Source organism: Salmo salar, chromosome ssa27, assembly GCF_905237065.1.
Source record: "Salmo salar chromosome ssa27, Ssal_v3.1, whole genome shotgun sequence".
Classification (NCBI taxonomy): Eukaryota; Metazoa; Chordata; class Actinopteri; order Salmoniformes; family Salmonidae; genus Salmo; species Salmo salar.
The window spans coordinates 28,039,142-28,065,277 of NC_059468.1; the positions used below are offsets into that span (position 1 = coordinate 28,039,142).

The 26,136-nt window shown below is 42.6% G+C and overlaps 1 protein-coding gene across 4 annotated transcripts; it reads left to right on the plus strand.

Annotated features, from left to right (window-relative positions):
* Nucleotides 1–11,196: 11,196 nt before the first annotated feature.
* On the plus strand, nucleotides 11,197–22,760 carry LOC106588843 (endoplasmic reticulum membrane sensor NFE2L1). Of its 4 annotated transcripts, none has more exons than XM_014178321.2 (5): nucleotides 11,197–12,092; nucleotides 14,961–15,065; nucleotides 15,308–15,415; nucleotides 15,679–16,135; nucleotides 20,259–22,760. In XM_014178321.2, the coding sequence occupies exons 1-5, from the start codon at nucleotides 11,577–11,579 to the stop codon at nucleotides 21,029–21,031; spliced, it is 1,959 nt and encodes a 652-aa protein (XP_014033796.1). In that variant the 5' UTR covers nucleotides 11,197–11,576; the 3' UTR covers nucleotides 21,032–22,760. The 4 variants fall into 4 exon arrangements, with proteins under 4 accessions (XP_014033796.1, XP_014033798.1, XP_045565733.1 ...); XM_014178323.2 differs by having other exon boundaries at nucleotides 15,682–16,135; XM_045709777.1 differs by lacking the exon at nucleotides 11,197–12,092 and adding an exon at nucleotides 12,105–13,074.
* The last annotated feature ends 3,376 nt before the right edge of the window (nucleotides 22,761–26,136 follow it).

Consider the following 26,136-nt stretch of genomic DNA (forward strand, 5'->3'; position numbering starts at 1 on the left):
ATGAAGCGGTTGAGAGAATGCCAAGAGTGTGCAAAGCTGTCATCAAGGCAAAGGGTGGCTATTTGAAGAATCTCAAATATAATATATATTTTGAATTGCATAACACTTTTTTGGTTACTACATGATTCCATATGTGTTATTTCATAGTTTTGATGGCTTCACTATTATTCTACAATGTAGAAAATAGTCAAAATAAAGAAAACCCTATTATTTAAATGAGTGTTCCATACATCTTAGTATTTGGGTTTTGGGTAGCTTGTGTCTCTGTAGTCTTCTAGGGAAATGTAAAAAAACATTGTTTGGAGAAGTTACACAACATTGCATTAATATTTCAGTAAGTGGGAACGCTGGTCAAGAAACCCTTCTTATGTCCCAAATGGCACCCTATTCCTTTTATAGTGCACTACTTTAGACCAGATCCCTATGGGGCCCTGGTCTAAAGTAGTGCACTATATAGGGAATAAGCTGCCATTTGGGATGCTTCCCCTGTTCCTCAATTAGCTTTTGCTTGTTTGGAAGTGTTTATGATTCAGACAGGAGTAAATGGACTAAAATTTGTGTAAACTGAATCCCCTCTCTCTCTCTCTCTCTCTCTCTCTCTGTGGGTTGACTTCCCGTTGGTCCTGGAGGAGAGAACAGATCTACACGCCAGACCGTTTCTCTCATAACACTGTCTGTTTTCTCTCAGCCAAGCGTTGCAAATCAAGGGTCATCAGCATTAGTATGTGTGTTTGCTAAATCCCATTCCCCCTCGACGACATGGAAATACCCAGAAGTCTCCACTTGATATTGTGATGATTTCTTTCTAGGGAACACTTTACTTGAAGGGGGTATACGTACGGCATTCATAACACCTTGATGAAAGCAGTTATGACACCTTCATGAATGTTATCATTCATAACAACCTTCTAAACACATTTATTCAAGTATACATTAGGAGTTTATGTAAAATGGCAATACTTTGATTTTTAATTCCGGTATGTCATTATGTCAATCCACTGGCTGTTTTGGGTAAATAGGAAACAGCCGCAGCGATGATTGGGAATTTGAAAAAGTCCACCATGGGAAAACATTGAGGTGAGGATGAATGTATTCATTTTCAGTTTGACAGATGAAAAAATGTTGCACACTCAGTCCATGCTCCCAATGTTAACATGAAGAAAGCACCAATGTGGCAGGTAGCCTAGTGGTTAGAGTGTTGGACTAGTAACTGAAAGGTTGCAAGATTGAATCCCTGAGCTGACAAGGTAAAAATCTGTCGTTCTGTCCCTGAACAAGGCAGTTAAGCTGTCATTGAAAATAAACATTTGTTCTTAACTGACTTGCCTAGTTAAATGAAGGATAAAAACAAAAAAATCTGTGGAAAGTGCCTCCTTCAGGGCTGACAGATGGACCAACTGAGACCCATAAGCCTATTGCATGGTTGATGTAGAGGGGAATCAGATGGGAAAGTTCTCCATTCACAAGCAAGTATAACACTGTTAACGCTGACTATAAATACATTTATTACCATTCCAGGTTTGTTTTCTTTAAAAGAACCACATAGGGAAGCTTTGCATTATGGATAGAATCATATACTTCACTGAACAGTGAATCAGCGATTTTGAACATTGAAAAACATTTTCATCTGCCTTGTTTTGATTATTTGTGGAGAGCATGTAGATGTTTCACAGTGTGACAGATTCTCTATGTGGTTGCCAGAACATTGTGGATTACTGTGATGTAGACAGACTAGATGGAAAGGCACTTATTATGGTCAACCACACACACACACACACACACACACACACACACACACACACACACACACACACACTCACACACACACACACACACACACACACACACACACACACACACACACACACACACACACACACACACACACACACACACACACACACACACACACACTCACACACACACACACACACACACACACACACACACACACACACACACACACACACACACACACACACACACACACACACACACACACACACACACACACACACACCACACACACACATACAACACTCTCTCCAGGTCCAACTCTCTAAAATAACAGCTTTGGCACGACCCACACTGGGCCGCTGGTAACCCGAGAACACCAGGGTAGAATACAGAGCGCAGAGGAATCCTGGAATCCCATCTGTGTGAAAGGGTCCAGTCAGAGTGGTGGTTCTGACCAGAGTGTGGGGGATAGGAGGCCCACCCAGTACCACCGGGCCCTGGGCCCCGAGCTAGCTAGACCTGAGCCATCTAGACAAAGTTGGGCTGAAGAGACTGACAGGGGAGGCTAGTGTTAGGGTGTTTGAGCTGCAGAAAAGAGGGGCATTCATGGTGTCTCCATGGCTGACAGGGGTGGGGATGTAATTTTGGGGGGTTGTGACTACCCCTCACTTACACACACTTGCATACACACAGACACACACACACTACCTCACCCCTCCCCCTAATCAGAGGTGCAGTCAGGCCCCTGTAAACATCTGTCAGCCATTACAGACTCCCCCCTTGTCCCTCCCCCGATGTCTTTTTCTCCCCCCCACTTTCTCTCTCCCCCCTCCATGACTCCAGCAATTCAGCCTGCCCTTTGACCTCAAACCAAAAATAATGCAACTCTGAGTTATACTGAGTGGCTTATATGATTCTAACAGATAACTCAAGAACAATAGGAATATTCATTGATTCGTGCCGAATATATATTTTATCCTGGGAGATACGTGCATATGTACACACAGACCAGACACTGGCCATCGAACTGGACCTTTCTCAGATTGAGTCATATACACACACACACACACGCACACGCGCACGCGCACACGCACACACACACACACACACTCATACACACCACTCCCATCCCTGGTGTCCATGTCCTAGCTCTCCCCTCCTCCCCATACCCCCAGGCCTCCCTCCATCACCCCATCAATTACTCCCTCTCCTCTACCCCCACCCCACCTCCCCCAACACCACACCCTCTCTGACCCCAGGTCAGGAGGTCACAGAGATTAAAGGTCATCCTACAAAGACACCCTAGGCATCCCTCAGAAGTTTCCGGCTCTTGGTCTTGGGCCCTTTGGGTCCTGTAGGGTGACACCCAGGCAACCCTCGGGCAGGGGAGATGGTGGTAACCCCTTCCTCCAGGTCAACAATGGAATAATACTGACTGAGGCTAGAATGCAATGGAAAGCACCATAGCAATGTTTACAAGGCCCTCTGTTATCTTTATAGTGCAATCGTTTAGACCAGAGATGGTGTTTTTAGTTCAGGACTAGGAGTCATCTGTATCTGGGAATATTTCCCATTCTGTTTGCACTGATATAGAATCCCTGTGTAATACTGTAGCCTCAGTACCAGACACATTAGTCTAGTGTGGAAGGGAAAGAGAGCAGACCTGGGGGTGGGGTATCTGTATTGATTAGCAAGAAGGAGAGTACCCACCCCACCCCTTCTACCCTCAATCCCGACATAGGCGTGCATCCCAAATGGCAGCCTATTCCCTTTTGTAGGGCTCTGGTAAAAAAGTAGTGCACTATATAAGGAATAGGTTGCCATTTAGGACACAGACAGGGGGTCATGAGGACCACTCTCACACTGTCCCATACCCCTTCCTCCCCTCCTCTCTCTGACTGGAAACCCTTTTAATCAGATCCCATGGGAGTACATGCATATGATATGGGGTGAGGGGGAGGGAGGGGGGGTTAGGAGTGTCCATTAGTGGAACAGACACGGTAGCCACAGACATATACAGCGATTCCATATAGGCACCGTTACATCAATAAACACACATTTTATAACAGACGTATTACACACCATTCAGCTCCTGGGGAAGAAAGGCTCCTTGTGCTTCTAGAACATTCTGAGATGTCTGATGTTCTGTATTCTAGAACATTCTGAGATGTCTGATGTTCTGTATTCTAGAACATTCTGAGGTGTCTGGTGTTCTGTAACCTAGAACATTTTGAGATGTCTGATGTTCTGTATTCTAGAACATTCTGAGATGTCTGATGTTCTGTATTCTAGAACACTCTGAAGTGTCTGATGTTCTGTATTCTAGAAGCTTATGATAGTGATACAGCTGGCATCTGCTTCACTGACCCTGGTCAGCACTGAAATGACATTACCCTTCATGAACTGTGTGTGTGTGTGTGTGTGTGTGTGTGTGTGTGTGTGTGTGTGTGTGTGTGTGTGTGTGTGTGTGTGTGTGTGTGTGTGTGCGTGTGCGTGTGATGTGTATTTATAATTGACATAACTCCACAGCACCACAGATCACGGCACATATGGCTGTTTTCCTGCGAGGTCGGGACATTTTCTGCTATTTACATAAGAGGTTTTTATTTTATTTTCCAGGGAGAAAGCTGCCAATCTCTGTGAGCCAGACAAGCTTTATCAAGGCAGCCATCTCACAGTCCCACATCAAATCCACAGCCGCTGCCCAGGCTGAAAAAACTTCTTTCAACGCCTGGCGCGAGTGCTGGCGTCCACAACTCTAGAGGCCCACAGAAGGGAGGGAGGGAGGGATGAGGGAAAAGAGGAGAGAGAGGGAAAAGAGAGAGAGAGAGAGAGAGAGAGAGAGAGAGAGAGAGAGAGAGAGAGAGAGAGAATGCTGGACTCAACCAGTTTAGCTTTTTCATTCATTGCTCTTATAGGACTATCATTAATTGTGTAGTGGTTGTCATTCTTTGTATTTTAACTCCATAGTAACACAACAAATATAGTGCATTGGTGCAGAGTTTAATTCATTAATTATTTGAATGGGGGTTGCAAAAGTGTGATCATTCTCAGTTTGAGGGCCTTGGTTGGTTTTGGTATTGGTTAGTAGGCTAGCGCTCCCTTGTGGTAACAAAAATAATGCAGTTGTCGAAAAAAAGATGATGTTTCCCAGTAGCCTTGTTAGATATTTGAATTAGTCAGTACATCGCAAGCATTTATCAAACAGCATGACAGATAGGCTGATGATGATAAACGTCTGTTTTTGTCAATTATTAAATTACCCTGGGATAAACTGTTGGGGAAAAATATATATTATCGCAAAAGCGCTGTAGTTCTCTACATTTTATCCTAATTGAAAGAAACCTAAAGCATGTTCAATCAATTTCCTAGAGACCGTTGGGAAACATTAAGTTAAGAGGGCTGCTTCTTCCATCAACATAAAACAAAGACCAGTATTGAAAGGGAAATAAATAAAGGAATGAAAACTGCTCAACATTTTTCACTGTTATTACTCATTTCGGAGAAAAGAACAGCGCTTCAAAATTGTCTCCATATGTCCACGGCGGGGCGCCACGGAGCTTGCCAGAAATGTGGCCTTGAAACTATGGTAATATACCATGTGTGATTGGTTTAGTTCACCTCTGACGAAAGTAATACTTTTCCAATGAAATGTTTTTATCTGAATCACACTTGTTTTACTGGATGGCGCTTGCTGTCAATCAAGTAGCAGTTGTGGTTATCGAGGGGGAGAGCCGCCAGTTCGATGTTTGGAGCTTTGGGCGACGGAGCTCCGAGGACTGGAAAGATATGGGAAAACTTATGTTGTATGCGATAAAACATTACGTCAAGAATATTAGCTATAAATAGCTTATTTTTTTCATTGATGTTTATGCACCAAATTGCAATCTGCATGCATAAACAATGCATACACAATTAACAGATGAGAATGGGAGGGTCGCTATTTATTATTGTTTTAAAATGAATCTAATCTTGATTAATAGATTGATTCATTTGAAAATAAAAAGCGTATTCCAGATAACAACACAAATATTGGCCACTGATCTATTTGAACTAAAATTGTCACAATAAGTAGAATCATGCTTAGGGGAAACTAGGCTATAGGTTAAAATGCAATGTTTTTAAATATTGAGATAAAATACATTCTGAAATAGATTTTGAAAACATATTAAATAAATCAGAATATGTATTCATATTTAATGAAATTATATGTTATCATAAAATCACCACATTGTCACCACAATCAGCATTGGAAGTAAGTTGTTTAGTATAATAAGTTATTTTTATTTGGGCAATTAGCCTAAATAATCAATAATAGAAAATGATAAAATATTGAACATTTGCTGTTATTTTCACATGCTTTCATCGATTGTTTATATTATAGCCTATGGTTTCTGTTTCTCTCAGTCAATAGTTACAGACATGTATGCATTCATTATTCCCCTCAACTGGCATAGACTGTTTATTATAGGCCTATTACTCTATTATACATAGCATATGAAAAAATCAAGACAGATTTTCTGCAATGTAGGCCTTTCATCCATCATTTTACAAAATGTGTCTTTTCACATCTCAGTGGCCCCACAACTTGGTATGAAAACATTTAGGAAGTTAGCCGAAGCCGAAGTGAAGTCCAAAGGCGCACTGAATTCTACTTCCTCTCTACAATTTGTTACTCTTGAGATCCCACGATGCCTTGCGGCAATGTCCAACTTCTGCGCATGCTCTATGGTTCATGTCAGTCTTCAAGACGTCACTTGCTTGCCGGCCAATCACCTTCTCTCTACGAGCAGCTCCGGTTGTGATTTAAGAGATTTACCCAATAAATCTGTCCAGAATGTCTCAGAAGTGATTTAAATGTATTTTGCGTCGTTATGAAAATACTTATGGATTAATCAAGCCCTGGATGCTGGCGTTAGATCAACTAGCTCGTATCATTCTTCAGTGGATTTCAAAGCTAAGCTCCACAACTTGATCGTGCCTCTACGCATTTCTGACATGTCCCACCTGGTCGATTTGTAAAACTGGCATGTTCTCTATTGACATAGGCTATCTTAAATGTCACTCTTCTTTGACAAACTGTTGCGCTTGAGTTGTTATAGCCTAGCAGGGCAACTCATTGAAGCTGTTTGAGTCAAAACAATTAGTTTTCTTTACTTGAATTACTTAATTCATACTTGTTTTCTGTGTGTTGTTCATGCAGTGGCCCTGAAGTAAAATCTAATAGACTAATCAAATGAAAGTGTTAATAACAAAGTTATTATTGTTTTTTTTCCGATGTGATTAATAGCCTTAGGCCTAAGTGTAATTTAATTCCAGGTCATTCATGTAAGATAAGGTAAATTAGGCCTATGTATTATGTGCTGCGTTCCTATTAAAATTGTAGGCTTATATTATTTTGTCAGTCATCAATTTTACATTATGAAAATGTTTTAGCAAAAGTCATGGACTAAAATATGTAATTTTACACACTTGTAGTCTATTGTGTAGTAATTCATTTGTAATAATATTTCTAATAATGTTTTGTATTCCACATTAATGCCTAGCTGAGTTTGCAGGTATTTTTATGCATTCATTTTTGCCTAAACATTTTTGGGTAAGTAGTTCTGCACCACAAAAGCTATAACAATATAGGCCTGTTTAGTAAACCTATTTAGGTTACAGAAACATGGGGAATATATTGGAGACATTTTCAGGAAAGACAATTTCAATTTTACATGCAAATACACGTATTTATTATTGAGCAAAACTAACGGAAATATGTACATTTATATGCTTTATGAATTCCTGGACAGGATGACGCCAGCATCGAAGTGGTTAAGTAGGTCACATAATATTCAACAGCTGGGCAGTCCTAGTATACAGTTAAACCAATCAGAGGGTGATGTGGGAGTGGTCTTAATAATATTTTCCAACCCCTGGGCGAGGTCAGAACTAAATTTAACCAATGACAAATCGAAGAAGCAGTCAGTGGGCGCGATTGAGATGTTCTCCTGCCCTATTTTGTCATCTCTGCCTCAAATACCACAGTTTTCAACAGAAAAGAACGTCAGTGATGTGAAGGAATTTCAGGGAAACTTTATGATCCTATGGTTTTAAGCAAACAACATTTACAGGCAATTATTGACAAAAGAATAGCCTAACGTTATTTATATGTATCATATTGTATATATTTATATTGACCAATTACTTAAGATAAATAGTGATTATTCTAGAGACATAAATTCATAATCATCACTTCAGAAATAAATGTTTAAAAGTCTTCAACAAAGTGACTGTTTCAAAAGTAAAATAGCCCAAATCAATAGCCAATCAAATTTCCCTACATGCTTGAAAAAAGTATTATTGAGTCCTTAAATTGGGCGGCAGGTAGCCTAGTGGTTAGAGCTAGTAACCCAATCCCCGAGCTGTTCCCCGCTAGGCCGTCATTGTAAGTAAGAATTTGCTCTTAACTGACTTGCTTAGTTAAATAAAAGGTAAAAATACATTTAAATGGGCAAAAACGGGGGAACTCTTCATAATGACTAAAGGGGGAAATAGACAGTTGTTCACATTTAAGAAATGAATACAACTACAGGCTTTTGGGGGGGAAGCATTTTAATACATTGGAGCATTTAGTAAACAGCAGGATTTATCAATGGCACAAAATTAAATCAATGGGATCAAAAGAGGTGATTAACAGAGTGGGCCTGTAGACACACTTGCTGTATAGGCTATGGAATATGGAATGGAAAGATGGGATCTTTTGGTGAGGAAATATCATAATATGCAGTAATAAGTATAATATTGTTCATCTATACCGAAGTGTTTTGTTTTTTCACCCTAGGTCTATACCTAGGTCGTGTATGGTCCTCCATGAAAGTGATGGCAAACCCCCATGCAAAACCCCCTGTGTTCCATAGAATATGACGTTCCAGGGATAGCAGATTCTGGCATTTAAAGCAATGTTAACGTACCTGTAGACTTCCAGGAATTTCGCTAACGCTAGTTAGAATTGGCTCTCGAAACTACCACTAACTTCTTCCATACTGCACACAGAAACATAAAATTATAAATGCCCGAATCTCGCAGTATACCTTTAACTACCAGCAGGGGGTGTGTATGAGCCATATGACCAAAAGTAATGTTTTGTTTTGTTCTATATCACTTTCATGAATCTAAGCAGGGTTGGTCCTGGTCTGTCCCTGGATTGGAGACCAGATGCTGCTGAAAGTGGTGTTGGAGGGCCAGTAGGGGGCACTGGTCTAAGGAGATCTCAATGCCCCAGAGCAGTGAATGGGGACATTGCCCTGGATAGAGTGCCTTCTTTTGGATGGGATGTTAAACAGATCTGCTGTCTCTCTGTGGTCACTAAAGAGCCCAAGGCACTTATTGTATGATTATTGGTGTTAGCCCGGTGTCCTGGCTAAATTCCCAATCTGGCCCTCATGCCATCATGGCAACCATCCCCAGCTTCCAATTGGCTCATTCATCCCGCTGTAACTATTCCCCAGGTCTGTGCTGTAAAAGCGAATGTCAACTTACCTGGTAAAATAATAAGGGAAAACATCCTATGTTTATGGTTTTCCAAAAGACTATAGAACAAGTGGTCTAGTGTAGCCGACTAAACTCAACTCCACGATTTACGATAGAGTTGAGCGGTGACTACTGTGGGTAGACCGGAGATCCAATGTTACATAAAATTATGTTTATCAAAAACTACTGATTTCAGCATCCAAAGAATAGCCCGCAATTACACATAACAATGTTGTTTTTGGTGATGTCGTTTTTTATTTATTTATTATGTTTATTTTTTATTTTATTTAACTAGGAAAATCAGTTTAAAACAAATTCTTATTTAGATGGACGGCCAAACCCTCCCCTAACCCGGACGACGCTGGACCAATTGTGCGCTGCCGTATGGGACTTCAGATCACGGCCGGTTGTGATACAAATCGGGATCGAACACGGGTCTGTAGTGACGCCTCTAACACTGCAATGCAGTGCCTTAGAACGCTGTGCCATTCGGTCCCTATGTTTAGCTCACATAATATAATATACAAGTATGCGCTAATGTGTCTAATAGAATAAATGTGGCAGAAACGAATGTAGACATTGTTGGGGGTGGGGGGCAAGATGGAGGCACTGCGGTTTCAACATGACGCCCCCTATCAGTCATCTAGTGTATATATAAATCATTGGTGGTTACTAGGGATGACCCTGTTGTCAGGGCTGGGCTAGACTGACCAAGCAAGAGAGGATGGCACTAGGCAGTGTGGTACTTTCAAACCAAACTTTTGACTATTCTACTTGCAGTAGTTAGGCCTACTATTACCCTGTCTCTACCTTTAAAGAGGAACTTGTCATGCACTTATTCAAGATTTTATACAGGCCTAGCGAATTTTGACAGACAAAAGATTGTCAACAGAGACTATAGAACAAGTGGAAGCCTTATGTTCCACATAGGTATGAAGAGGATTAAGTCATTGTCGTTCATAACTAAGACTTTATTGAAGCATGTTTGAATGGATTGCATAAGTTGACTACCCAAGATCAACAGGACCTGTTGGTTAGGGCTGGGAATTGCCAGGGTCCTCACAATACAATGTTATAACGATACTTTGGTGCCAATAGGATATGTATTGCGATTCGATACTGTGAGTTTATTGCAATTCGATGTTCACAACATAATGCTCACCATATGTCTACTGCAGAGGGACAAGAGAGAGCCATGAGAAAACGAGTTTTGATCAGTATTGGTGAGCATTAGTATTGGAACTAAAAGGACCCCCCTTTTTTTATTTTTTAAATAGAGAACAAGCTATGAAGGAAAAATACTGGAGATTTGGTGCAGGTATAGCCAACCATCGCAAAAATAATATTGCAATATTGTCAATACATTATAATTTGATATAGTCAAAAATAATATCACAATATGTAACGATCTATTTTCCCCCCATCACTACTGTTGGTACATGGATGGGAACACACTGTCCTGTACATATTGTGTAATGTTGAGTTTAAAAGGCCTAAAGGTATTTTGATATCTTGTAGTTGGGTGGCTTCTAACTTCTCCATTCATTCAAAAATGGTTTATTCATTGATATGGTAGGTCTGGTCTACTGGACTCGAAGTAGGTCAGTGGGCCAAACTTCTTTTTTTAAGTCACCAGAAGTACCGTCCCGGTCCCGCCCCTGACAACAAGGTTCCGTTTTAAAATAATGGTAGTGTTCTTGTGACGAATTAACTGAAACAGTCTAAGATTGAATACAATATGTTTTAAGCACCATTTCTAAGTATAAATGTATGTACATACGGCTGTGTGTCTTGTTTGTAGCGGAAATCCAATGAATGGGGTGACATTTTGCATCCAACAAACAGCCGGTGGGACGCTACGATTGGCTCCCTCCATAACATAATACCTTTTCAACCAATCGGACCCTGTTGCGATGGAAGCTTTGGGCCTATTTTATGTGAATTATGCAAATCCCTCCCCAAGTCTCCTTGCAGCTGATAGGGAGTGAAAGAACAGGTTCGGGATATTTACTTTGTATTATAATTCGTTTCTAACACGGGATATTCCCATAGATCATAGTTTTATTTAGGTTTAAATGATTTATTGTATGCGATTGTGGTACAGTTCTTCGTTTGAGGACATGTCTCTGTCAGGAAGTTATCAGAAACAGGTAGTGCAGTAGCTAGCTATCTAAAGCTTTCGCCGGCCGCGTACAGTCAGGCGGACCTCTTTGTCTGACTGGGAAAGCGTGGTCTTTTGTTTGGCATTTTCTTTGTTTAGTCGTCTAAAGTGAACTCTGGGACCAGCGTTTCTCCACGGACGTTTTTCCAAAAGTGTGAAAAAGATGCAAAACGTGAAGAAATACTTCACAGAAGGACTGATCCAATTTACGATCTTACTCAGTTTGATCGGAGTTCGCGTGGATGTCGACAGTTACTTGAACGGCCCCTACTCACCGCTAGAGATTAACGACGGTCCTAGCTCAGCCTACATCCAGACACCGTTTCACAGTTTAAGGGACAATTGGGACGGGTACAGCGTGCACCCCAAATGTCCCGAGTTGGATTATTTCTTCGCCTGCCGTCGGCTCCTGGATGAGGTGAGGGCGCTTGGGTCGCCCATCCGGTTCCCTACGCAGTTGAGCGCGTGGCTCGTACACCAAGTACCTGACAGCTCGGAGCTCCGAGAGCCACCAAACAGCACGAGTGACAGTAATGTTAGCGCGGGGCTGTTGTCAGAGAGTACCGGAGAAGAGGCCAACGACACTGAACTTCTCGCCGTCGACGAAAGCCATACTGCCGCCCAGCTAAGTGAGCCGGGGCCTTATCCCAGCACTGGAGCCTGCGAGATACCCAATGAGGCGAGTGCTGCAGCGAGATGGCATTAGCTAATTTTGCTAAAAGCTACCTAATGTGAAGTTATTGTGACGAAATGCTAACCCCCAGGCCTTTAACTACTCAACAAGTATAGCAAACTGACGGTGGGACTGAGAAGTGTATTCTGATAGGCCTATACTATTTGGCTAACTCATGGGTTCCCAAACTGTTTCAATCGGGCCCCCCTTCCAGCACTGGGGAACATCCAGCGCCCCGCGGGTGCGCACGCGCCACCTTTATTTCTAGGGGCACAAGCAGTGTTCATGAAACTGTTCACTACCCTCATCTTGGTAGAGAGAATTTTTGCATTTTTAAAACTTATTTCCTGCAATTCTTTACGTTTTGCTATGTCTAATGTTAGTCGTGATATTTGAGTGACTAAAGAATTACAACAGTATTTGGTCTGGAATGCAGCAGCCCAGCAATCTTCTCCTAAGAAGAATGTCTTAAACATTGCAACAATGCCCCTTATATTGTAGCTTTATAGGAGGAACGGCTTAGGCATCTGCTTTCTGCTACAATGAACCAATTGTGACCATTAAATGACTGAGGCTTCACTTAACTGTTACTGCACTGCTGTTAACCACAACGTTATCAATCTGACAACGGTGGTTGGGGTAGTTCAACAGGTTGATGCATGAACTTGTTTCAACTGTGTCTAGAGCCACAATATGATTTAGACCCAGGAATGTGTATGAGCAGGTGTGTGTGAGTGTAGCCTATATAAATGGGGTGTTACACAATACAAGTCTCCCAAAAGCAGCAAGTGAATTCTTGGTCGATAAGATAACACAGCCTTCACCATTAGACACTCCTGAACTATAAGGAGCCTTTGCCCCACAAAAACTCACCCAAGGACCAAAGGAGAATAGTATTAAATTCCCCCCACTTAACAGGGTTTCCAAAATTCCATTACGGTCACAGCCCTACAAACACACAGCTGAAACCTACAACATTAGGCTAATGGTAAGTAGTAAATTAAACTTCTGGGATTGACACACCTACAAAGTCCCAGACAAGTGCAATTTTGAAATTGGGTAGAGCATTATCAGCTCCTCTTGTCATGTTAGGTCATTGCATACTTTAGAGAAGTATTTATAAGTTGTCAGAAATGTCCAGATCAACTAGCCCATGTAAGTTAACGGTTTTTTTCCGGGTTTTTCAGACTCCCTCAACCTTGAATAGGCCTGTAACAGTTGGTTTAATCACAATGGCTGACACTGCTTACAAAGCTGTCTTTGTCCCATTCTCTCCTTCTCCCCATCTTTTACCCCTTTTCTCTGGACTGCCTCATTATCTTCACACATTTTTCTTTCTCTCTGCCTATCAATAGCTAGTTTTGCATTCAATTGGTGACATATTTTCACTCCAAAATTCTAGAATCCACATAAATAAAATATTCTACTTTTCCCACCAGTGGTGTGTTGCCACCAAATTGACTTGTGGATAAAAATCAGTGGGTGATGAAGTAGTGCACAAAATGTACTTTTTTTTGTTGCTTAAGTGTCCATCGCATTTTCAACCCCAGTAGTAGTTTTGTCACAAACTGTTGCGTTAAATACTCGGGTCTTAGCACGTGCGCTCTAGCCAACAGCTCACAGATAGTGTGGGTAGGCTAGTCTACATGATGAGATTATGGGTAAGGCAGTCAAACATCGATCGTCATGTCACCAGAATAAGACCCCTGCTATGTTTTGGAAAGGAACATCAAGATCGCTGTGCACTTTCACCGCCCTGTGAAGTTCAGAATTTATTTCATCTGGAACTTAATAAACTGCGTGTTTTCCCGAGTCCTAGTGGGAGGAACACAACGGATCATCGCATGACTCCAAGTTTACTTCAATATGATGTTTATTATACTGAACAAAAATATGAATTCAACATGCAACTATTTCTAAGGTTTTACTGAGTTACAGTTAATTGATTTCCTTCTGTCACCTGAAATGCATTTATTAGGCACTAATCTATGGATTTCACAAGACTGGGCAGGGGAGCAGCAATGGGTGGGCCTGCAGGGGCATAGTCAATTGGGTGACAGGCCCAGCCAATCACAAAAGGGCTTTATTACAGACATAAATACTCCTCAGTTTCATCAGCTGTCTGGGTGGCTGGTCTCAGACCATCCCGCAGATGAAGATGCCGGATGTGGAGGTTCTCGGCTGGCGTGGTTATACGTGGTCTTCGGTTTTGAGGCCGGTTGGACATACTGCCAAATTCTCTAAAACGACACTGGAGGCAGCTTATGGTAGAGAAATAAGCATTACTTCTCTGGCAACAGCTCTGTTGGACATTCCTTCAGTCAGCAAGCCAATTGCACGCTCCCTTAACTTTAGACATTTGTGGCATTGTGTGACAAAACTGCACGTGTGGCCTTTTTCCCCCAGCACAAGGTGCACCTGTGTAATGATTATGCTGTTTAATCAGCTTCTTGATATGCCACACCTGTCAGGTGGATTATCTTGGCAAAGGAGAAATGCTCACTAACAGGGATGTAAACAAATTTGTGCCCAAAATTTGAGAGAAATAAGCTTTTTGTGCATATGGAAAATTTCTGGGATATTTTATTTTCACTCCAGAAACATGGGACCAACACTTTACATGTTGCATTTTATACTTGATCAATATTTCTCTGCATAAAGGCGTTTCCACCTCCATTTCTTCCCCAATTTTAGACACAAATATCCCACCATGTCGAACAAAAAAATGATCTGTCTGCATTTATAAAATTGTACCGACACTTCCTGTTTCCATCATAGCTGTCGTAATTGTTTTTGTATACGGTATGGAAACATGATCCGTACCTAAATGTATTCTGGTCCACCCTTCTTTCTATCTGTCTTTCCTGTTATCAGGAGGTTGAGGAACTGAAGGGGCGAATCCAAGAGTATGGTGATGAAGGCAGAGAGGAACCTGTTTCTCTGACCCAGCTGGCTCTCAGTTCCACACTAGAACATGAGGTACATACAGCGATGACATAGAACAAGTCATTCTTTTTTTTATTCTGTCTTGGAATAGGCTAGCTAGCTAGATTAAACGTTCAGCTCTGTAGGCGTGCCTTTGTTTAACATACCTTTTGCTCAGTGTTTGATGGCCCTCATGTTTTGTGTGTTTGTAATAGGCGCTGTGCTTGCCTTGCCATGTTTTTCATCACAGATTTTCCACAGTGTGTGACGATTTGACTGTGTGTTGTTGATTCCAGGGTTTGTTAAGTAGCGGAGCCCCTCTCTCCAGCCCTGAGGACCACCATCCCCCTGACATCGACCAGCACTGGAGCCAATTCCTGTCCCTGCCCATCTATGAATTTGACGTAAGTGGTATCCCTTGATAATGATGTCTTGGTACTATTTGTGAAAAGAGAAGGCGATTTGAAAATGTCAGTTATCGAATATTGGTTTCGAACTCCAAGGGTTTTATGATTTACCTGTGAGCTACTGTGATTTACCTGTGAGCTACTGTGATTTACCTGTGAGCTACTGTGATTTACCTGTGAGCTACTGTGTATGTCAGGGTGTGTCTATGTCCGTGCCTTTTATAATGTGTGTGTGTGTGTGTGTGTGTGTGGTTCCTCAGCAGCTGTCTGACCTCGACACCGACATCTCCAGCGCCATCAGCCAGGATGTCAGTCTCCGTGATGCCATGGTAACAGGCTCCGTCTACGACATGATCCCCCCAAGGGGTGGAGTCAGGACCCTGGTGGCACGGCAACCAAGAGGGCCCCTCTTCCGACTCGAGTCCACAAACTCCTCCAACTCGTCGCCTGGTATGACGACAGGGCTGGCAGCACTACCGAACGCTGCGGTGGTCAACGGAACACGAAATGGGTCATCGTCCCATGGTGCACTGGAAGGCTGTTTGGATGAGGCAGTGTTTGACCAGATAAACCTCCTGGGGCTGGGTGGCTGCTTGGAAACCATGGACGCACAGCTGCTGGGGATTCTACAGGGCATCGACCCTCGTGTCCTGGAGGACCTCGACTCAGACTCCGGCCTTTCTCTGGAGAGCAGCTCTCGAGGCCCAGACTCCCCAAGTGAGTTGGAAGACTTGTGGGGCTGCTTTAGGGAGGTGCAATGTTCAGTGTTTCCCCTGTACTGCTGCTAAATTGTTGCCGCCACACCAAAAAAATAAAAAATACTTAAATGACTAAACCCAGACAAAGTATATAGAAAAGATAATTGACCTAGATATTTCTAAATAATATAATCCTTGAACTAGAAATAAGTCAAATTAAAGCTACACTGTAGGGGAGAATTGAAAATTCAAAAATCAATGAATTTAGGAGGTTTTTTTTGCCATGGCTGGATTACTGACTGGCCACACAGGGTACATCCCAGGGGCCCTGATCGGGGTCCCCATTGGTTTTGTTATGTTTGAGCATAAGAACACAGAAATAGCCATGGCAAGTGATGTAGAATTGTAGGAAATTATCATTCAAACTGCAAAATTCTTAAAGTTCCATGGAAATAAATTATAGAATTGCAGGAAATTAGCTGAAAAACAGCACACTTCTCTCTTCCACCAATTCCTGACTGATTTAAGCCACACCCACAAACCCTCCCTTCCAGGACAGTTGCAACCACTGCTTAAAAAGAATAGGGTTAACACTGGTGGAGATAGTAATGCATTGCGGAGAGGGGACATGATGATCCTCTGTTGTGCTATATACAGTGCCTAAGGAAAGGATTCAGACCCTTTACATTTTGTTACGTTACAGCCTTATTCTAAAATGGATACCACTTTTTTTTCCCCTCATCAATCTACACACAATACGCCATAATGACAAAGCAAAAACAGGTTTAGACATTTTTTCAAATGTATTTAAAAAAAACAGAACAAAAAAAACAGATCACAGTTATATAAGTATTCAGACCCTTTACACTCAGTATTTGTTGGAAGCGCCTTTGGCAGCGATTACAGCCTCGAGTCTTCTTGGGTATGACACTACAAGCTTGGCACACCTGTATTTGGGGAGTTGATTTGGGGAGTTTCTTCCATTCTTCTCTGCAGATCCTCTCAAGCTCTGTCAGGTTGGATGGGGAGCGTCGCTGCACAGCTATTGTCAGAGATGTTCGATCGGGTTCAAGTTCGGGCTCTAGCTGGGCCACTCAAGGACATTGAGACTTGTCCCAAAGCCACTCCTGCGTTGTCTTGGCTGTGTGCTTAGGATCGTTGTCCTGTTGGAAGGTGAACTTTTTCCTGAGCGCTCTGAAGCAGGTTTCCATGAAGGATCTCTCTGTACTCTCTCTGTGCTCCGTCCATCTTTGCCTCGATCCTGGCTAGTCTCCCAGTCCCTGACGCTGAAAAACATCTCCACAGCATGATGCTACCACCACCATGCTTCACCATAGGGATGGTGCCAGGTTTCTTCCAGACGTAATGCTTGGCATTCAGGCCAAAGAGTTCAATCTTGGTTTCATCAGACCAGAGAGTCTTGTTTCTCATGGTCTGAGAGTGTTTAGGTGCCTATTGGCAAACTCTAAGCGGGCTGTCATGTGCCTTTTACTGAGGAGTGGCTTCCGTCTGGCCACTTTACCATAAAGGCCTGATTGGTGGAGTGTTGCAGAGATGGTTGTCCTTCTGGAAGGTTATCCCATCTCCACAGAGGAACTCTGGTGCTCTGTCAGAGTGACCATCAGGTTCTTGGCCACCTCCCTGACCAAGGCCCTTCTCCCCCGATTTCTCAGTTCTAGGAAGAGTCTTGGTGGCTCCAAACTTCTTCCCTTTAAGAATGATGGAGGCCACTGTGATCTTGGGGACCTTCACTGCTGCAGAAATTGTTTGGTACCATTCCCCAGATCTGTGCCTCGGCACAATCCTGTCTCAGAGCTCTACGGACAATTCCTTCGACCTCATGGCTTGGTTTTTGCTCTGACATGCACTGTCAACTGAGGGACCTTATATAGACAAGTGTGTGTGCCTTTCCAAATCATGTCCAATTAATTGAATTTACCACAGGTGGAGTCCAATCAAGTTGTAGAAACATCTCAAAGATGATCAATGGAAACAGGATACATCTGAGCTCAATTTCCAGGGCTTCAGGCAGAAGTCTTCACGGTTTTTGATGTATTTCAGAACTGCAGTTTCCTCTGCTTGGAGCAACAGTGAAGTGGGCAGGTCAGTACGGATTTCTTCCCTTACATCTGCAAGCAGTGTCTGAACATCAGTCAGGATGGCATAGTCTCCCTCAATCCATGCAATGGCTACTGCTATAGGTTTCAGGAGTTTCGGGCTGCTTACCACTCTCTCCCAAAATGCATCATCCAGGAGGATCCTCTTGATGGGGCTGTCCATATCGGCAGACTGTGATATGGCCATTTCTTGGAGAGACTCCTTCCCCTCCAAGAGACTGTCAAACATGATGATAACACCACCCCAACGGGTGTTGCTGGGCAGCTTCAATGTGGTGCTCATATTCTTCTCACTTTGCTTGGTGAGGTAGATTGCTGCTATAACTTGATGACCCTTCACATACCTAACCATATCCTTGGCTCTCTTGTAGAGTGTATCCATTGTTTTTAGTGCCATGATGTCCTTGAGGAGCAGATTCAATGCATGAGCAGCACAGCCAATGGGTGTGATGTGAAGGTAGGACTCCTCCACTTTAGACCAAGCAGCCTTCATGTTCACCAGTGCAAATACCTTCTGTGGTGCCTTCAGTACATCTGCAATGTAGAGACCGGTGTGTCTGTTGTCCCTTGTGTCTGCTCTTGTAGAATCCTGGTTGAGGGGTGGAGATGATGTAGTTCATTATTTTGCTTTCTCTTTGCTTTCTCTGATTTGCTTGACCTTCACTTGAACTCTGCATCCAACAAATGAGTAGATAAAGCATGTCTGGTTGGAGTGGTGTATCCTGGGCGAAGAACATTCAGAAATCTCTTCCAATACACATTGCCTGTGAGCATCAGAGGTGAACCAGTTGCATACACAGCTCGAGCAAGCCATTCTTCAGCATTTCTCCCACTACATTCCTCCATTGAGTAAAAAATAACTTCTGATTCCAGGAAGACCATGAGCTGTTGCTATCGATAAGGTGTCTGATTCATCATTTTCACCTCTAATGGAAGTAGAGGGACTTTTGTCAGAGGTTGCTTGTTGTGAGAGTTTAGGGAACTTCATGCACTTGGCCAGATGATTCTGCAGCTCTGTTGCATTCTTCACATATGATTTGGCACAGTATTTGCAAATGTACACAGCTTTTCCTTCTACATTAGCTGCAGTGAAATGTCTCCACACATCAGATAGTGCCCGTGGCATTTTCCTGTAAAGATTAGAAACAAATGAGTAAATATAAGTACAGATAAATAGTTAAGCAGTTAGATTAAACAACTCCTTTGTGAGATAAATGTTTTTAAATGAAACGTGTATGGAAACAGTTGAATTAACAGTTAGCAGGCTCATGCAAGCTAAAACCCACATGGTAGCAAAAACTAACTAGCAGAAATTGTTAACAAGTTCTAAATTATTTAAACACTTTGATGCAGTCTACTATTTACTAGTTAACAAAAAATCATGTATGTCATATAAAATATATTCACCCTAACCAGTATTGTAATCAAAACTTACCAGAAAGCATGTAGTCCTGGGCTCAGACAGCGTTGTAGTGTGGGCTCAATAGCATCTCATTAGTGTGCAAGATCTTGAGAATCAGCTGCACATGTGATGGAAGAATGCACTGTGCATGCAGAGGGTTGCAATTCCATTGAATTGGGGATAGTTTAACCAAAATATGCCACAAGACCTAGAATTGCCTTTGTGTATCCCACAAAAAAGTTTCACTGTTGTAAGCTAACTTTTTTTTAAATGAATTTAAGCAAAATTCTCTTCCAGAATTTTCCATGGAAAGTTAAGCCAATGTACTGGAAAATTTCCAACGCTTTGCAACCCTAGGTCTGAATACTTAAGTAAATTAGGTATTTGTGTGTTATTTTTTTATTCATTTGCACAAATTTCTTAACCTGTTTTCATTTTGTCATTATGGGATATTGTGTGTAGATTGCTGAGGATTTCCATTTTAAAAGAAAGCTGTAACATAACAATGTGGAAAAAAGTCAAGAGGTCTGAATACTTTCCGAAGGCACTGTATATCACATATCTGCAACATTCTAAACATTGTAAATTAGTTTACATATTCGTATGTACACTTGACTCCCCAGGTGCGTCTGAGGTGTCATCATCGTCTTCCAGTTCGTTTTTTGAGGACGAGGGTGGAGCTACGGGCTACAGCAGTGAGGTGGACTCCCTCCCCTCCAAGAGCATCGCCAACTATGACACATGGTCGCCTGTGGATTTCAGCGAGAGTGTGTGGCACGACCACAGCTACTCCTCCGCAGCCTTCTCCCAACCGTCAGCCACCACGTTCCCCCACAAAGCCATCAAAGAGGAGCCTTTCAGCGACGAAGACGGGGAAGATGACGAAGACCGGGAGCTTAGCCGCGACGAACTCCGCACCCGGGCCCTGCATGTCCCGTTCTCTGCGGCGGAAATCGTCAGCATGCCTGTGGAGGAGTTCCTGGAGGTCTTGGAGGGGCGTGGCCTCTCGCCCGCCCAGGTTGCCTTCCTGAGGGACATCCGGCGGCGAGGGAAGAACAAGCTGGCGGCGCAGAACTGCCGCAAGCGCAAGCTGGATGCCATCACGGGGCTCCAGGAGGAGGTGGAGAGGCTGCAGGCCCAGAGGAGCAGGTTGCTCAGGGAGAGGCAGCACACGGCCAAGGCTCTTGGTGCCGCGGGCCAGCGCATGGAGCACCTCTCCAGGGACATCTTCTCCAGGCTGAGGGACGGCTCAGGACGACCCCTGACCCCAGAGAGATACACCTTGCAGTGCGAGGCCAACGGGAGGGTCGTGGTGCAGCATATCAGGCGGCCTAGTGTTGCCACGACGTCAGCTGGAGGTAAACCGGACAAAAGGAAGAAGGAGAAGAAGCCTTGATGCAGCAAGGGCTGCTGGCGCTTGATACTTTAAGGGGTGTTATTGGTTTTTTTCTGAACTTACAGGCCAGATTCTGGTCTTGTGACTGTTTCCGGATCTTTCTCTTCCTCCTTGTCTGGACTCTCCGACCTTGGGAGCCTAAAAGGGCAGATACTTATGTTTAAATAAATACACCCAAAAACGTACATGTAAATACAAATATTACAGAATGGAGATTTTCTTTTCTAGAAAAAGAAACGTACCTCAAACACTGGACTCTTAACGTTTTCCTCACTATGTAAAGGAAAGGGTTGTATTATCATTAAAGCATTTCTTACAAGGAGGACATATTGTTGTCCTGAGGATGTCAGGCTGCAGTATCATTTGTATAGTTCCTACAAAAATAAATTGTAGGCCAGTTAAAATGAAAAACAAAATGCCAATTCTATATCTTAAAGGGACACTTTGGGATTTTGGCAATGAGGCCATATATCTATCTGAGAAAATAAAATACATCTACTTCTCCATAGTCAGACCAGCTCGTGGATACCATGTGTATATCTGTGTCCTGTATGAAGGAAGTTCGCATTGGCTTGTGAAACTATCTCTAACTAGTGTTAGCTCAATGACTGGAAGTCTATACTAACAGATACCCATAGACTCGTTAGCAATTACGCTAGCGCTAGTTAGCGGCTAACTTCAGACTGCACGTAAAGACATAGAAATGGTATCCCCGAGTTCATCTGACTCTGGGGAAGTAGATAAAAGGCTTCATTGCCAAAATCCTGAAGTACCCCTTAAACTCCAGAACTAAGGTCTATGAGGGAACATAGGTCAGAATTTTAGAAATCTTTATCAATAGATACTAAGTTGAAGTTAAAGTTGAAATGTTTCAAAACTCAATCTAACTGGCGATATGTTAGACATGTCATTTGAAAGGCCTTAATTTAATTTTGAATCATGTTTTGGTAGTTGTGTATTGGTGATCCACAGATGTACATGGCTATTGCTTTATGTATGATCAATTTTTGTATGTTTAAAAAAAAAATAGAAAAAAAATCTAAATAATGTTTGTTTTTTTTAAGCACTATGCTTTTCTCTGATATGAAGCAGGGCTTTGACTTCATTCTACCTCAACTACAGCAGATCTATATGGAGGGTTTGGGCAGATTGTAGAAGCGATCTTTTTTTTTTATTGCATGGGGAGAGGGTTGGTTGAGGTACACAAGTGCACCTAAGCCACTGCAAATGCTTCACTGTAGTAGGTCAATGTTGATGATAAAACTGATGTAACCCTCATCCACTTAGTGGAGCAATGCATTCACCTGCTTTTGTGTTCAGAAGTATAGTATGTATGTATGTATGTATGTATGTATTATATTATTTGAGAATTACTTCGAGATTGAAGAAGTGTAGTGGAAGATAAAACAGGAAAAAACACTACAGAGTTCTACAAGAAACAGAGGTAGGCTATAGTACCTACTTCAAGCAATTGAAAGCACCTATTCAGTTGTCCTTTTATTTAGATAAATATTGAAAATGTTCTTTATACCTCAGAAGTTAGTTTTGCCTTGGACAAAACCAATCAGATTCCAAGATACACTGAACAGTTATTTTTCATTTTCTATTTATTTTTTTCTTAGTCACTTCTATTTTTTTTTTTTTTGCTGTGTGTGGGAGTAAATGAGTCTGAATGAATTTTTACAAATCCTTAATTTGTTTGACCATAAAATATACACTATATATACAAGAGTATGTGGACACCCCTTCAAATGAGTGTGTTTGGCTATTTCAGCTGTACCTGTTGCTGACAGGTGGATAAAATTGAGCACACAGCCATGCAATCTCCATAGCCAAACATTGATAGTAGAATGGCCTTACTAAAGAGCTCTGTGAATTTTAACATGGCACTGTCCTAGGATGTCACCTTTCTGCCCTGCTAGAACTGCCCTGGTCAACTGTAAGTGCTGTTATTGGGAAGTGGAAACGTCTAGAAGCAACAACGGCTCAGCCGGGAAGTGGTAGGCCACACAAGCTCACAGAACAGGACCGGTGAATCGTGTAAAAACGGCACCCAAGCCTAAAATCACCATGAGCAATGCCAAAAGTTGGCTGGAGTGGTGTAAAGCTTGCTGCCATTGGAGCAATGGAAACACGTTCTCTGGAGTGATGAATCGTGCGTCACCATCTGGCAGTCCAATGGACCAATCTGGTTTTGGTGGATGCCAGTCGAACGCAACCTTCCCAAATGCATAGTGCCAACTGTAAAGTTTGGTGGAGGAGGAGTAATAATTCTACACGATTCTGTGCTTCCAACTTTGTGGCAACAGTTTGGGGAAGGCCCTTTCCTATTTCAGCATGACAATGCCCTCGTGCACAAAGCGAGTTCCATACAGAAATGGTTTGTTGAGATTGGTGTGGAAGAACTTGACTAGCCTGCGCAGAGCCCTGATCGCAACACCTTTGGGATGAATTGGAATGCCGACTGCGAGCCAGGCCTAATCGCTCAACATCATTTCCCGACCTCACTAATGCTCTTGTGGCTGAATGGAAGCAAGTCCCTGCAGCAATGTTCCAACGGCTAGTGGAAAGCCTTCCCAGAAGAGTAGAGGCTGTTAAAGCAGCCGGGGGGGACCAAAGCCATATTCATGCCCATGGTGTTGGAATGAGATGTTCAACGAGCAGGTATATATATATATATATCACACACTCCACCGGTGAAAAGTTTTAGAACAGGGTTTTACTTTTTTTTTTACTCTTTTCTACATTGTAGAATAATAGTGAAGACAAACTATGAAATAAAACATATGGAATCATGTAGTAACCAAAAGTGTTAAAGAAATAAAAATATATTTTATATTTGAGATTCTTCAAATAGCCACCCTTTGACTTGATGACAGCTTTGTACACTCTTGGTATTCTCTCAACCAGCTTTGAGGTATGCCTCATTTGTGGAATTTATTTCCTTCTTAATGCGTTTGAGCCAATCAATTCTATTGTGACAAGCTAGGCGGGGTATACAGAAGATGGCCCTATTTGGGAAAAGATCAAGTCCATATTATGGCAAGAACAGCTCAAATACGCAAAGAGAAATGACAGTCCATTACTTTAAGACATGAAGGTCAGTCAATAAGTAACATTTCAAGAACCATCAAGCACTATAGTTAAACTGGCACTCATGAGGACCGCCACATGAATGGAAGACCCCGAGTTTAACTCTGCTGCAGAGGATAAGTTCATTAGAGATACCAGCCTCAGAAATTGCAGCCCATATAAATGCTTCACAGAGTTAAAGTAACAGACACATCTCAACATCAACTGTTCAGAGGAGACTGTGTGAATCAGGCCTTCATGGTCAAATTGCTGCAAAGAAACCATTACTAAATGGCACCAATAAGAAGAAGAGACTTGCTTGGGCCAAGAAACACCAGCAATGGACATTAGACCATTGGAAATTTCTAATTTGGAGTGTGTGTGAATGGATGATCTCCGCATGTTTATTTCCCACCGTAAAGCATGGAGGAGGAGGAGGTGTGATGGTGTGGGGGTGCTTTGCTGGTGACAGTCAGTGTTTTATTTAGACTTTAAGGCACATTTAACCAGCATGGCTACCACAGCATTCTTCAGCGATACGCCATCCCATCTGGTTTGGGCATAGTAAGACTCATTTGTTTTTCAACAGGACAATGACCCAACACACCACCAGGCTTTGTAAGGGCTATTTTACCAAGAAGGAGAGTGATGGAGTGCTGCATCAGATGACCTGGCCTCCAAAATCCCCCCGACCTCAACCAAATTGAGATAGTTTGGGATGAGTCAAGAGTGAAGGAAAAGAAGCCAACAAGTGCTCAGCATATATGTGGGAAATCCAAGACTGTTGGAAAAGCATTCCAGGTGAAGCTGGTTGAGAGAATGCCAAGAGTGTGCAAAGCTGTTATCAAGGCAAAGGGTGGCTATTTGAAGAATCTGAATTTGTTTAACACTTTTTTGGTTACTACATGATTCCATAGGTGTTATTTCATAGTTTGTCTTCTCTATTATTCTACAATGTAGAAAATAGTAAAAATAAAGAAAACCCTTGAATGAGTAGATGTTCAACATTTTTTGACCGTGTGTGTGTATATAAAAATATATAAACTCAGCAAAAAAAGAAACGTCCTCACTGTCAACTGCGTTTTATTTTCAGCAAACTTAACGTGTAAATATTTGTATGAGCATAATAAGATTCAACAACAGACATAAACTGAACAAGTTCCACAGACATGTAACTAACCAAAATTGAATGTGTCCCTGATCAAAGTGGGGGTCAAAATCAAAAGTAACAGTCAGTATCTGGTGTGGCCACCAGCTGCATTAAATACTGCAGTGCGTCTCATGGACTGCACCAGATTTGCCAGTTCTTGCTGGGAGATGTTACCTCCCTCTTCCACCAAGGCATCTGCAAGTTCCCAGACATTTCTGGGGGGAATGGCCCTACCCTCACCCTCTAATCCAACAGGTCCCAGATGTTCTCAATGGGATTGAGGTCCGGGTTCTTTGCTGGCCATGGCAGAACACTGACATTCCTGTCTTGCAGGAAATCACGCACAGAACGAGCAGTATGGCTGTTGGCATTGTCATGCTGGAGGGTCATGTCAGGATGAACCTGCAGGAAGGGTACCACATGAGGGAGGAGGATGACTTCCCTGTAACGCACAGCGTTGAGATTGCCTGTAATGACAACAAGCTCAGTCCGATGATGCTGTGACACACCGCCCCAGACCATGACAGACCCTCCACCTCCAAATGAATCCCGCTCCAGAGTACAGACCTCGGTGTAAGGCTCATTCCTTCTACGATAAATACGAATCCGACCATCACCCCTGGTGAGACAAAACCACGACTCGTCAGTGAAGAGCACTTTTTGCCAGTCCTGTCTGGTCCAGCAACGGTGGGTTTGTGCCCATAGGCGACGTTGTTGCCGGTGTACCTGTACCTGTCACGCAGGTGTGATGTTCAGATGTACCGATCCTGTGCAGGTGTTGTTACACGTGGTCTGCCACTGCGAGGACGATCAGCTGTCCGTCCTGTCTCCCTGTAGCGCTGTCTTAGGCGTCTCACAGTACGGACATTGCAATTTATTTCCC